The sequence below is a fragment of the Pongo abelii genome, chromosome 1, assembly GCF_028885655.2.
Source record: "Pongo abelii isolate AG06213 chromosome 1, NHGRI_mPonAbe1-v2.0_pri, whole genome shotgun sequence".
In the NCBI taxonomy this organism is placed as follows: Eukaryota; Metazoa; Chordata; class Mammalia; order Primates; family Hominidae; genus Pongo; species Pongo abelii.
The window spans coordinates 169689934-169703255 of NC_071985.2; the positions used below are offsets into that span (position 1 = coordinate 169689934).

At 38.1% G+C, this 13322-nt stretch overlaps 2 protein-coding genes across 5 annotated transcripts in view; one reads left to right on the forward strand and one right to left on the reverse strand.

Moving 5' to 3' along the window:
- ITGB3BP (integrin subunit beta 3 binding protein) overlaps window positions 1-6906 on the forward strand; it is an 81986-nt gene extending 75080 nt beyond the window's left edge. For 2 of the 3 annotated variants that reach the window (XM_003775677.5, XM_063712037.1), the window contains one exon: window positions 5619-6906. In XM_003775677.5, coding sequence (XP_003775725.4) covers window positions 5619-5680 — 62 coding nt within the window. In that variant the 3' untranslated portion in view covers window positions 5681-6906. Of the gene's footprint in view, window positions 1-37; window positions 89-5618 lie in introns of all 3 variants that reach the window. The other variant, XM_003775674.4, reaches the window with a different exon arrangement.
- A 2593-nt stretch (window positions 6907-9499) lies between these two features.
- Window positions 9500-13322, reverse strand: part of ALG6 (ALG6 alpha-1,3-glucosyltransferase) — a 60478-nt gene continuing 56655 nt past the window's right edge. For both annotated transcript variants that reach the window (NM_001133588.2, XM_054542928.2), the window contains 1 exon segment: window positions 9500-9878. In NM_001133588.2, coding sequence (NP_001127060.1) covers window positions 9681-9878 — 198 coding nt within the window. In that variant the 3' untranslated portion in view covers window positions 9500-9680.

Sequence of the window (13322 nt, forward strand, 5' to 3'; positions counted from 1 at the left end):
TGTTTTCTGAAAAAAAAAAAACCTTTCTTTCATACAGAATCATGTCATCTTGACAGCTATGAATTCCTTAAAGCCATTTTAAACTGAGGTACTGTTTCACCTTTCTAATTTAGTTTAACCTTGTGAAATTTCACTGTGTTTTGTTCAGGTGGAAACATTTTATGTACATTATCGGATTTGGTATTGTCTTCCTATAAGAAAATAGGGATGTGAGCTTTAGAGCTTTAGTTGAAATTATATTAATCTAGTCTTATAAACAACAGGAGGGCATCTGACATCAGTTAGAGGCTGATTGGAAAAGAACTGTTGAGCTGACGACGCTAACTTTAAAAGTCAGAGAGGACACGTTTTTAACTGAGTGTAAAAGGGTCCTTAATCAAGCATCTTTCATGTAAACAGCTAAGTAGACTAGCTAAATAGATGCTGACAAGTAGATTATAGTTTCTGTAGGACACATCTGACTGAACAATATATAACTAGTCTGTTAAATTTGGAAATGTGCTAAATTAAGTAAATAATTATATATTAATTACTTATACCTTGCCTTCAGAACAATTCCTATTGATTCAGTAATACAAGTAAAAATGATGTGTTTATAAATAGCTTATTATAACAAATAAGCTAAAAGCAATATGAGTCATGATATATTAGTGTTTAGCATACCTATAACTGAAGGTTCACATTAAGAACTGACATTGGCTGGGCATGGCGGCTCACACCTGTAATCCCAACACTTTGGGAGGCCAAGGCGGGTGGATCACTCGAGGTTAGAAGTTCGAGACCAGCCTGGCCAACATGGCAAAACCCCATCTCTACTAAAAATACAAAAAATTAGCCGGGTGTGGTAGCTTGCGCCTGAATCCCAGCTATTCGGGAGGCTGAGGCAGGAGAATTGCTTGAACCCAGGAGGCGGAGGTTGCAGTGAGCTGAGATCACGCCACTGCACTCCAGCCTGGGCGACTGAGTGAAACTCTGTCTCAGGAAAAAACAACAAAAACTGGCATTAGGGGCTAGGCATGGTGATTCATGCCTGTAATCCCAGCACTCTGAGAGGCCAAGGTGAGAGGATCGCTTGAGCCCAGGACCAGCCTAGGCAACATAGTGAGAGACCATGTCTCTACAAAAAAATAGAAAAATAAGCTGGGTATGGTGGCGCATGTCTGTAGTCCCAGCTACTTAGGAGGCTGAGTTGGGAGGATCACTTGAGCCCACGTGGTAGAGGCTGTAGTGAGCCATGATCGCTGCACTCCAGCCTGGGTGACAGAGCGAGACCCTGTCTCCAAAAAAAAAAAGAATTCTTAGCTTACCAGGTGTGTTGCCTGCTATCTCTTAGGGGAAAAAAGTCAAAGCACAATTAAAGAATTATATTCTACCTCCAAGATACTTTTCTTTGGAAATAGTATCTCAAGTGATTAATATTAGCTTCCTGACAAGCTAGTCTTAATATCTGCAAAGCATCTTATATAGAAAACTGTCAGTTTTTTATGAAAACGTTTATTCTGTTGTATGCAGTAAACAATAGCTTATATTCTGTTGTTTGCCGTGAGTAATAGCTTATAATACCTAATATTTATTGAGTACTTTCTGTTTTTTTGTTTGTTTGTTTTTTGAAATGGAGTCTTGCTCTGTCACTCAGGCTGGAGTGCAGTGGCACGATCTCGGCTCACTACAACCTCCACCTCCTGTATTCAAGTGATTCTCCTGCCCCAGCCTCCCAAGTAGCTGGGATTACAGTTGAGCACCACCATGCCTGGCTGATTGTTTGTATTTTTATTAGACATGGGGTTTCACCATGTTGGCCAGGCTGGTCTTGAACTCCTAACCTCAAGTGATCTGCCTGCCTCGGCCTCCCAAAGTGCTGCAATTACAGGCATGAGCCACCGTGCCCAGCCTTATTGAGTACTTTCTATGTGCCAGCAGTGTTATAAACACTTTATACGTATCCCATTTAATCTTCACAACAACTTATGAGGTAGATACAGTTATTATTTTTATTTTATTTTTATTTTATAGGTGAGGCAATTGAGGCACAAACGAGGTTAAGTACCTTGTCCCAGAATCGCCTAAAACAGGGCCAGGATACTAAACTGAGTAGTCTGGTGCCAGTGCCTATGCTCTTGCCACTACCCAGTAGTAATCTGTGAATGTCAGATTTCACTACTGGCCAAGGATTTTATATCCTGTTAAGGAAGGATAATATATAAATATTATCCTTATATATCCTATATGTAATAGGATATATATATATATATATCCTATATGTAATAGGATATATATATATATATATATCTCTTATATTTACCATCCACATACACCTATATTCATTCATTATAAGGTTACCATTTTACAAAATTTCTGACCCATGAAAATCCAACAGAGAACATATTAGGTGGTGATCATAGATACATCTTCACAGTTACACATTTAGTAAATGAACATGCAACATTTAGTGTCTGATAATCTCTGTAATAAACTTACAGGGAATTCAGAGTACTGAGAATAGCTTTGTGTTAATGGATTTTAGTAAAGATAACCACATTTTGGGGTGTTCTTTTGAGTCTTTGAGTAATACTTTCAAGAAACTGGAAAGAATTAAGGTTGAGCTACCAGTCAACTTCCCTTTCAGTGAGAAGCAAAAGAGCAATGACAGTGAAATTAAGTGACTTCACCCTTGAGGCATTTCCCTCAGTTCTGCCTTTCACCGCGTTTTCTTCTCACTTTGAGCATTTCCTTCATTATCTCCTTCATTCCCTGACTTTTCACTTTAGTGTATATGGTTTCCAAATTATTATAGTCTCCTGGGCTGTAAACCCACAATCTCAGCTGCCATACAATGTCCCCCAAGTACACTGATTTCATCATTTCCCCTCCAAAGATGTTTTTCTTCTACCTTTCTAGGGATTATATCATTCCATTGGTCAAATTCTCTCTCGCTTTGTCCCCACATCCAAATGCTGCCAGATTATATTACTTCTGAGAATGCTTAATTCTTTCCACACCCACCAGACCACTTTATTTCTTCATTACCTCTCTTCCAGATTATCATTGTCCCTATTGTAACCTACCTGTCTGCACTTTGGTCCCTTTCCCCTACAGCCTATCCTGCTACTGGACAAATGTATGCTTTAGAAGATATCACTCTACCATATGTACGATAAAATCCAAATTTAAACTGACATTCAGGAGTCTCCCTGATCTGCCCACAGCTTACCTTTCCAGTTTCTTCATTGTGCCTTATTCATTCCAGATTACTTGCCATTTCCCAGACACCTTCCCCAGAAAGTGCCTTTCTCATGTCCTTACCTTTGGTCTTGTCTGCTCAACCTAGCGTGCCTTTTCCCTCATTATTGTCAGAATTTTACCCGTCTTTCAAAACCTGCTTAGAACTCATCTTCTGCATAAGCTTCCCCAAATCCCTCTCCCCCATATTCTCTCATTGCTCTTTTATATATTTGTCATAGCTGCCTGACTGGTATGCATAAGGGAAGATGTGAATGAAATTCCTGATTTTGTCCTTATGCCCTAGAAACCTGACAGTACTCCTGATATCACCGTGGCCAACTTCCCTACCTGCACAACAGCTCCAGCCCTCTGTCACACTTCAGTGATTATTCCTCTTGACCTGTAATTGTTCAGTGGGGAGGACTGTCCCATACAAATTCACTCCCAGAGGCTTTAAAAAGTGAAGCCTTTGTGAAACAATGCTAGAATAAGAGAGAAAGTTAAGGGTGACAGCAACCCAGAGGCCACAGCCAGAGTGCTAACACCATCAAAAGATGGGAAGAGAAAAACATTTTGGCTAATGGTAACGGGATATTGGGATACTTTAGTAACAATGTGGATGAATCACTTGGGTAACACAAGGATGAGGCTTAGTATGAACAAAGCGCTGTGTATTATGACAGTTTGAAACCTAATAAGGACACAAAATATAAGGCAAGTTATGATAAATGATACAAGTTCAGAGTCTTCTAAGTTCTGGCCAATAACAAGTACAAACAAGGATTGTGCATCCAATGAGGATCAAAGTATCAACTGGATTGGTGGTGGAATTGATAACCCCCAACATGGCAGGCTCTCTGGTAGAAGCTTGGGGTAACTAAGGTAGATTGCCTTAAAGCAGAAATGCAACCTCTTCTTTCTCACACTAAGTCTAAATCCTGAATTCTGTGCACTTTACTGAACCTAAAAGCTGGATCTTTTAAATAGACCCCCAAGTCCGTGTGACTCTTAACACTGTGAAGACCACGAGCCTGCCTTTTACATGCTTGACTGCAGGTCAGCACAATAGAATGGGTTGGTCTCCCTACTACATGAAATTAGGAAGTATTATAATAAAAAAGGCCCACTGGGATTGAGAGTAGTCAGTGATAGGGAAACTACAAGGAGGGAAGAATTTGTGTAATGTTACTAGTAAAATGGAGACCAATGAATGTTCTGGACTTTGGCCAATCAAATTTGTCACACTTCCATGTAGTACAGAGGAAGAGTTGACAGAAGTTTCTTCCCCTTCAGACTGAGAAGTATAAACATTATTCTCTACTGTAAGCACCGAATGAAGAATAAGCAGTGTTATGGGAATTCACAGCAGACAGATCACCTCAGGATGGGATTATCTGTTTGTTTTTGTTTTTTAAAGACAGGGTCTTGTTCTGTTGCCCTGGCTGGAGTGCAATGGTGCAATCATAGCTCACTGTATCCTTGACCTCCTGAGCTCAAGCAATCCTGCCTTGGCCTAGGATTACAGGCATGAGCCACCACCCCCAGCCTTATTAGGTCATTTTTAAAGATCTTTTCCCACATGCCCTATGGTAATGTATGCCATTAGTTGCCAATGGCTGCTTCCTTCAAAGGCTTTCTCTCACAGAAGGGTTCTAAGGCTGAAGAGACATGAGCCTCTACCACCACTAGGAGTCCCCAGAAGGACATATTCTGAATAGGAATCTGTCATAGTAAATACTGTCTTTTGGGCGGGGGGCAGCTGTTGGAGGAAACACCTGCTGAAAGGCCCCTAAGGCATATAGACAAAGGCATGTAAATAAGTTTTCTGTAGGCCCTGTTGGAGTTTTAAAATTCTCTGAGAAGTATCTCATGTAAGTATGGTCACATAAGGTAAAGAATACCGAGTGCTATGTCAGAGTAGTCATATTGACAGTTACTAGTGAAGATAATCAAAAAGCAAATGAGGCCGGGCACGGTGGCTCATGCCTGTAATCCCAGCACTCTGGGAGGCCGAGGTGGGCAGATCACGAGGTCAGGAGTTCGAGACCAGCCTGGCCAACATAGTGAAACCCTGTCTCTACTAAAAATACAAAAATTAGCTGGGTGTGGTGGCACACACCTGTAGTCCCAACTACTCAGGAGACTGAGGCGGGAGAATCACTTGAACCTGGGAGGCAGAGGTTGCAGTCAGCTGAGACCATGCCACTCCACTCCAGCCTGGGTGAGAGTGAGACTCCATCTCAAAAGAAAAAAGCAAATGAGAGGTTGCCAGCACTATCTAACTAAACTAGGTACCAAATTAGATTGTTATTGGGTGTTAAAATCACTTCTTAAGTCATGTATGAGGTGCATGTTAACTAATTCTTGATAATATAATTATCTTTTATATCCCACAGGCATTAAGAAGAAATGCACTCACCATGAGCACCAACTTCTGCATCTGCCTGATCATATTTAAAGGAACAGAGAAATATTTGTAATTAATCTGCCTAGTAAATGCCAGCTCGTAGCAGTTGGCAGGTGCATGTCTAGATAAAATTTCTTGCAGCTAATTTAAACTTTCTACACACACCAGTAGATAATCTCAATGTAAATAATACATTTCTTCTTGGCTCTTTAATATAAGCCAACATGGGGAGGAAGATCTTGACTTATATTCTGTACCACATACACTTCTGTGGACTTTTAGCATTTGTGGGTAGACCTAATAAAGCATGTATAAAAATGGCACCCTTGGTAGAACTATATATTTTCCTGAAATTCAGATTAAATGTAATGATGAGTGGAATTAAGTACCAGTTTTCCCATTTAAAGCCCCAGCTGCTTATTAATTTATAGATTCTGTAAAAATTTTTTTTAAAGATTTATCTAGTCTTGTGTAGCCACTGTCTCGGGAGTGAGTTTTTATTTTCCTATGCTTATAGAGAAAAAAACGTTTTCAAGGTTTTAAAATTTTACACCATTTATAAAATATTAGAATGTATTTTTTCAGTACAAATGTTTAAAATATGAGTTTTTTTGAACTGAACTACAGAGAGTACTGAATTTAAAGAAAAGACCTTTATTAAGGGGCAATATGTGATCCATTCCAAATTATTTTGAAATATTAAATTTCAGTTATTCTGTGGTGTTTTCTGTCATCATCATGTTTTTGTTGTCACTCCCAAAATAAAGGGGAGGAGGGAATCACAGAGTATGTTATCTTGATAGTGAAACCTATGCTTTTCTTGACCATTTCTGTAGGGAAAAACTGCTACTGCTTTGGTACTTGCCCTAAGTTTTAACAAAATTAGTAGAAAATGTTACCATGACATTTGAATATATCATGAAAAATAAAAACTACATGAAAATCTGAAACAAAATGTAACAAATTAAGGTTGAAAATTTTCCACTGCGTGCAATGGCACAAGCCTTTAATCCCAGCTACTACTCGGGAGGCTGAAACAGGAGGATTGCTTGAGCCCAGGAGTTTAAGACCAGACTGGGCAACACAGCAAGACACCTATCTCAGAAAAAAAGAAAATAACTCACTTTCCACTTAGAGAAATTTTAGATTCACCTTTTTAAAATGAAAAGTTTTTAAAAACTGTTAATATAAATGATATAAATTACCTTAATTATTTTCTTCATACTGTTTAAGAAATTTATTCTGATACAGTGCTTACAATAGGATGTTACCAAAAATATACTAAAAAAGGATTATTCTAGCATTGAAAACTAACCTTAGGTTATAAGCCAAAACATTTTATAAAGTAATCTATGTTAGGTAATACAGGGTTAAGAAGTAGATTGGTTTCATATATAATCCAAGTTATATAGGTATGTGCTTAATGCTGTTAAACCTGTTACTGTATGTTTGACCTCTTGATATACTAAGCTTTTGCCTTTTAGAACAGCTGGGTCTGCTGAGAATCATTTCCCAGTTCTTTTCATTGTAGATCAGATGACTCTCACTTTATCACCCTTGGAGGCCACATGAAGGACAAAGCAGAAAGATCCACACACACAACTAATGTTTATATGAGGGGAGGGGGAGTTGCGGGGGATATACTTGCCCTGATCTTCCAATGAACATAGCAGAAGAGAGAGACCAATTGAGACTTGAAACCATTGTGTTACTTTAACCATTATTTAGCTATATCCTATCCATCTCTTTCTGTTGAACAGAGAGGCTCGTTTGGCTGCCTTGACTTTTGTAAATGTTTCACTCAATTTGTTGTGGTTTATCATTTGGACAGAATGCTACATCGGAGATTTTTCGCCCCCGCCCAAGTCCTCAAGGGAAAATGACTTCTGTATGCCTCATATATGATACATGAACATACACCCTATTCTCTTCATTTTAAGAAGCAAACCTAAGTTTATCGGCAGCTGAGAAAACTGCATTTCTCAGAAATGCCTTCTCCATCTAAAATGTACTTGAACATAACTTTGAAGGGCTTATTTTTTGACAGGTATATTAATGAAGAAAGTGAGAAATCTATCTTTAATATTTTTGCATAACCTAAATATATTTATATGAAAACATCCCTATAGCCCTGAGTTTAGCTAAGAGAAATGCTTTGGAATTGCCTACTTCTGTGAGAATTCATCACTGGATATTTTTGATATTTTGGTTTTTTGGGGATGGTGTCTCACTGGTCTCAAGTGATCATCCTGTGTCAGCCTCTCAAATAGAGACCGCTGTGCCTGGCCTCTGTTTCTGGTATTTTGTTTTGGTATTTTGGAACCTAATCCCTCTAAGTTCAATATAAACTCTTAAACCGGTTTTTAATAGATATGAGGGATACTTATAAGATAACTGCTACAAGTCTCTATAAAAACTATAGTGCAACTCAGTATGATTAGATTAAATCATCTGAAGAATGATTTAAGAATTTACCTATATGGTACCTTACAGAATTTACCTAGATGATACCTTGAATCACGTGCATTTCATTTTACTAATATATATACGTAATACTATTATTTCCAAATAATAAAGTTATGCTACTCCAATTATTTATAACTTCCTCATCATTTATCTAAGTCAACATTCTATGCTAAACACAAGTGTACTATTACAAAAAATATTTTTTAAAATAAAGCTACACCAGCCAGCCAAGAGGCTGACATTTGGGCACAGTGATTACAGATGGTGACCATGGACAGCGATGTTCCTGCTGATTCGGCAGTGATTCAAGGCTGCTATTCTGCGCTGACCTGCCCTTTGAGTCTTTATGCACATTTGCTTTGAGAAAGAAACCTTTCTAGATTTTTGCTTTGTCTAAACCCACTTCCTTTATCAGACTTAGAAACACATACCTTCTTACATCAGCCTGTGACTGTCCATGTCTAGAACCAGTTTTTTTGTGTGTGTATGTGGTTTGATTTGCACTATTTTAAAATATACCACCACTTAATATAGTTTAATGGCTATCTTACGAAAGAAATATATTCCTTAAAAAATGTTGATGGGAAAATGATTATCTTTATTACAGAGGCTAAAGAAAACATATCTTTATATGAGAAACTGCAACATGGATATCATGCATTATTTTTACCAGTTGAATACTATAATAAATATGGGCTTCTGCTAATATAGGGTGATACAGTATTAATAGGATGAAGTTAACATGAATCAATGCTCTGGCAGTGGTAACCCTGAACCATGTCAATAATAATATATATATAATATAATGTTTAATTAAACAGAATGGTTCTGGAGGTTTAGAACCAGTGATTATGTGTAATTAAGAAGGCTTCACTCAAACCACTTAAAGCTTACATTTAAATTCAGGAAAATTCATTTTTAATTGTATTAAAATATGCATTCTTGGAAATAAGATTATGGTTTATTTGCCTTGTTAAAACAATGAAATTTGCATGTGTAATAAGGCATATTCAAACTTCAAGCAGTTTAAATTGCCTTCTCAGTAATTAAAAAGATTATCACAAATTTAATTCCCTAAGATATGACTTCCAAATAGTGAAATACACACTACTTGCATTCTAAAATGTAAGTTTGAATACCAAAATTAGTGATGATTTCCATTAAAAAGAAGGGGCTCAATTCTCCCATGAAGCTCACTATATGGTCTGATGAAGGAAGTAGGTTTAGACAAAGCAAAAGTCAAGAAATATTTCTCAGTTTTTTCAAGACATTTAAAAAGTGCATTTCCTGAGTAAACAATGGGATTAAGGACATGTTTCTCTTTTTTCCCCACTTGAATAGCTGTGAATAATAAAACCACAACATGTTTTGGCCAAGCAGTACTTAGACAAGCCTCCCTTGGTCTTTGGTCTCCATATACATTTATTTTGTGTAGACAACAATGACTTTTCACCATTTCCTTTCCTGTGGTTCCATGGTTCTCAAAATGGTAATTTCATTTATACATAGCAAAAAGTTCACAAAACCTTTCAGCACTGTTCACATTTTCACATTTGTTTAGGAAACAATTTGTTTAGGAATACAGCTAGCTGATTTTCTTCTGATTTCTTCCACCTTTGGAATCCCACATAATTATAATGTTAAAGTATACCAAGAAGAACAGGAAGTTCAAGCAAGATACAAAACACACCAATACAGAAAACAAGTCCGGTAGTTTCTGAGGAGGATCCAGTGTGACAGTCATCAACGTCAGAAGCACCATAGTGATGACTGAGATAAGAAACTGCAAGGAAAAAAAGGATTACTGAGTAGTATAAAAGGTGAAATTTAAATGTACTGGAAACATTGACTTGTAGCTATTAAATGAGCAGAATTAAAGTTGAGGGTTGAAGGTCTAATTTATTCTGGTGTATCTCAACTTTGACTTCCTATTAGAATCCTATGAGGGGTTTTTAAAATCTCAATGCCCACATCACACCCCAGACCAATTAAATCAGGCCTCAGTACTTTTTAAAGCTCTCCAAGTGATTCCCATGTGTAGCCAAAACCTGAGGACCCCTGTCTTATACTTCCTACCACCAAGGCACTGAAGAAAGGTATCTGGGACAAATATTAATGCTAGTCAGGGTTAAATTTATAGCATCCCTTGGGGGCCCAACAGGATATAAAATTCTAAGCTAATGGGTACAAATGTATAGGTAGCTAGAAGAAATAAAACCTAGTGTTTGGAAGGTCAGTAGGCTGAATATAGTTAACATTAATGTACATTTTAAAATAGCTAGAAAATAATAAGTTGAATGTTCCTAGCATAAAGACATTTTTAAGGTAATAAATAGCCCGGTTACCCTGATTTGATCTTCATGCATTACATGAATGAATAAATGAATCAAATTATCACATGTACCCCCAAAATATATACATCTATTCTGTATCAATTTTTAAAATTCTAAGCTAATCTTGAGAACCCATCTGTGAAAAAGTTTTCCACGGCAAATGGAAAATTACATTTCATATTCACTAAATGCTTTCAATGAGTAAAGCACATGAGGGCACATGAAAGAAAATGTGGTCCTCTGGCCTCAAAGAGTTTTCCATCTACTTAGGAGAATGTTAAATAAAATCACAAAGTCACACTGGCTTAAATACCAAGGTGAGTAGTAAAAATAATTAGCACATTTATTGTAGTTGTGTGGTCATCAGTTAGTGTGGTCTTCTCTAGGCCAATGTGCTATACAATAGAACTTCCTGCAGTAATGAAAATGTTTTGTCTGCACTCCAATATAGTAGCTGCTAACCACATGTGGCTATTGGGCATTTGAAATGTACTTACTGTGACTGAGGAACTGAATTTTTATTTAGTAAGTTTAAATTTCTATATATGTCTAGTGGCTACCGTACTGGACAGACTGTGACTCTAGACTGTGAGCTCCTTTAAGACAAAGACCAGCAAGATCTTACTCATTTTATCCCTAGCACAGTACATAGGTATACAAAAGCAGTATAAATAAATGTAGAAAGCAGTGAGAAACAGTAGTGACTTCCATGAAGTGGGTGGGACACAGAACCCTAAAGGATGCCTTAACTGCTGGCTACATTGTGACAGTATTGGTACGATCTAAATAGAGAGTAATGCAGTGATCATTCCAAATGGAAAAGCAAGGATAGGCGCCAAGAAAGCTTACAAGCAGATACAAACAAAGGCTGCCAGTGTCGTTAAAGGAAAAATTCCTGAGGCAACCTTAGTGGGAAGTGCAAACATCTGGAATGAAATCTTTAAAATAAGTTTCAAACTTAAGAAATATGGGACTGGTTGAAATGTCATAATACCACGATCTTGAGTCAGTGTTAAACAGAACAAAAACCGTCTCTTGCTGCAACTATTACCCCATTTGTCTGCTCCTATTTACACTTGTTTCCCAAAACAGTTGCCTATAAACATGCTGTGTCCAGTCTTCATCCCATTCACTAGTGAACCCATACCAATTGGGCTTTCACCCTAATCACGATGAAACTGCTATAGTCAAACATCCATAATGACCTCCAGTGCACTAAATCCAATGGTCAGTTCTTACTGCCTTACTTGATTCTCTCATTCGCATTTGAAGTCACTCCCCTCTCACTGAAACACTTCGTTCACTTGGCTTCCATGACATCACACTCTCCTGGTTCTCTCCTACCTCACCCAGTTAATTCTTAGACATCTTTGCTGGTTCCTCATGTCCCTACCTCTGCATTCTGGGGCTTCGTACCTATTCCTCGTATTAATCTATACTCATACCCTTAGTGAGTCATCCAGTAGCATGACTTTAATTACCAACTATATGTAAAGACTCAACTTCGTCTCCAGCCTGGCCCTTTCCCCTAAACCAGGGTTGTCCAATCTTTTGGCTTCCCTGGGCCACGCTGGAAAAAGAAGAATTGTCTTGGGCCACACATAAAATACACCAACACTAACGATAGCTGATGAGCTTTAAAAAATATCACAAAAAAACTCCAGGTTTTAAGAAGTTTATGAATTTGTATTGCACTGCATTCAAAGCCATCCTCAGTTGCAGATTGGACAAGCTTGCGCTAAACTCTGGACTCACATATCCAGGTACTCCTTAATATCTCTACTTGGATATCTAATAGGCATCTAAAACTAAATATGTAAAAAACTCTTGGTCTCCTCATACTCCCGACTGCCCCCACCACACACAAAGTTCCTTCAACATGCTTCCTCCAATTCGGTAAATGGCAACCCCACCCATTCAGTTATGTATGCCAAAAACCTTGGAGTCATCCTGAACACCTCTCTTTCACAGCCCCAGCAATTTCTGTTGGCTCTACCTTCAAAATATATCAAAAATCTGACCATTTCTTACCACTTCCACTGCTAACCCTGGTCCACAGCACCATCATCTCATGGATTCCATTATCCACAATCTGTTCTCCACATAGCTACCATAGGGACCTTTTAAAACTGTAAGTCAGATTCTAGTCCCATTATAGGAAACTACACTATTACCTCTCTAATCTTAGGTCCTATTATTTCTTCCCCTCACCCAGCTCCAATCACCATGACCTCCATGATGTTCACTGCATTTGCAGTTTTTCTCTTCTAGGATGTTCTACCCTCAATTATCTGCAATTTACTTCCTTTGGTTCTTTGCTCAAGAAAGCCCTGCCACTTTAAAATTGCATTCATCCCTCCTGCATATCATATCCATTTCTCCCTTGCTTTGTTGTTCTCCACAGCACTTATCACCCTCTGACATGCTATATATTTTACATATGCTGGTGCTGGATTTCTCCACTAGAATGCAACCTCCATGGGAGCAGGGATTTCTGTTAGTTTTGGTCACTACTGTATCCTCAGCCTCCAGAACAATGCTTGCATATAGTAAGTACTCAAAAACTATTAAAGAACAAATAAATCTGGGAGCCCATAGCGGTCCTCACCTTAAGATTACTGGACCAGATTGTGAATATCACAATAGGGCTAGACTTTGACATACACTCAGGAATCTGGGCCTATACTAACAAAAAATGAACTTTATATCTACTTTCCATTTGAACCCCTGAGTAAAGTTAATCCTCTCCTTGTCTTTCCTGTTCACCTCTTAACTTCCTACCTCCCACACCCCTATCCTCCATGGTCATTACCTAAAGTGCAAAACCCTCAGGACACCCATTCAACTCTGCCCTGAGAATACCTGCCTTGTCTTCCTACAAGATCTAAATATAA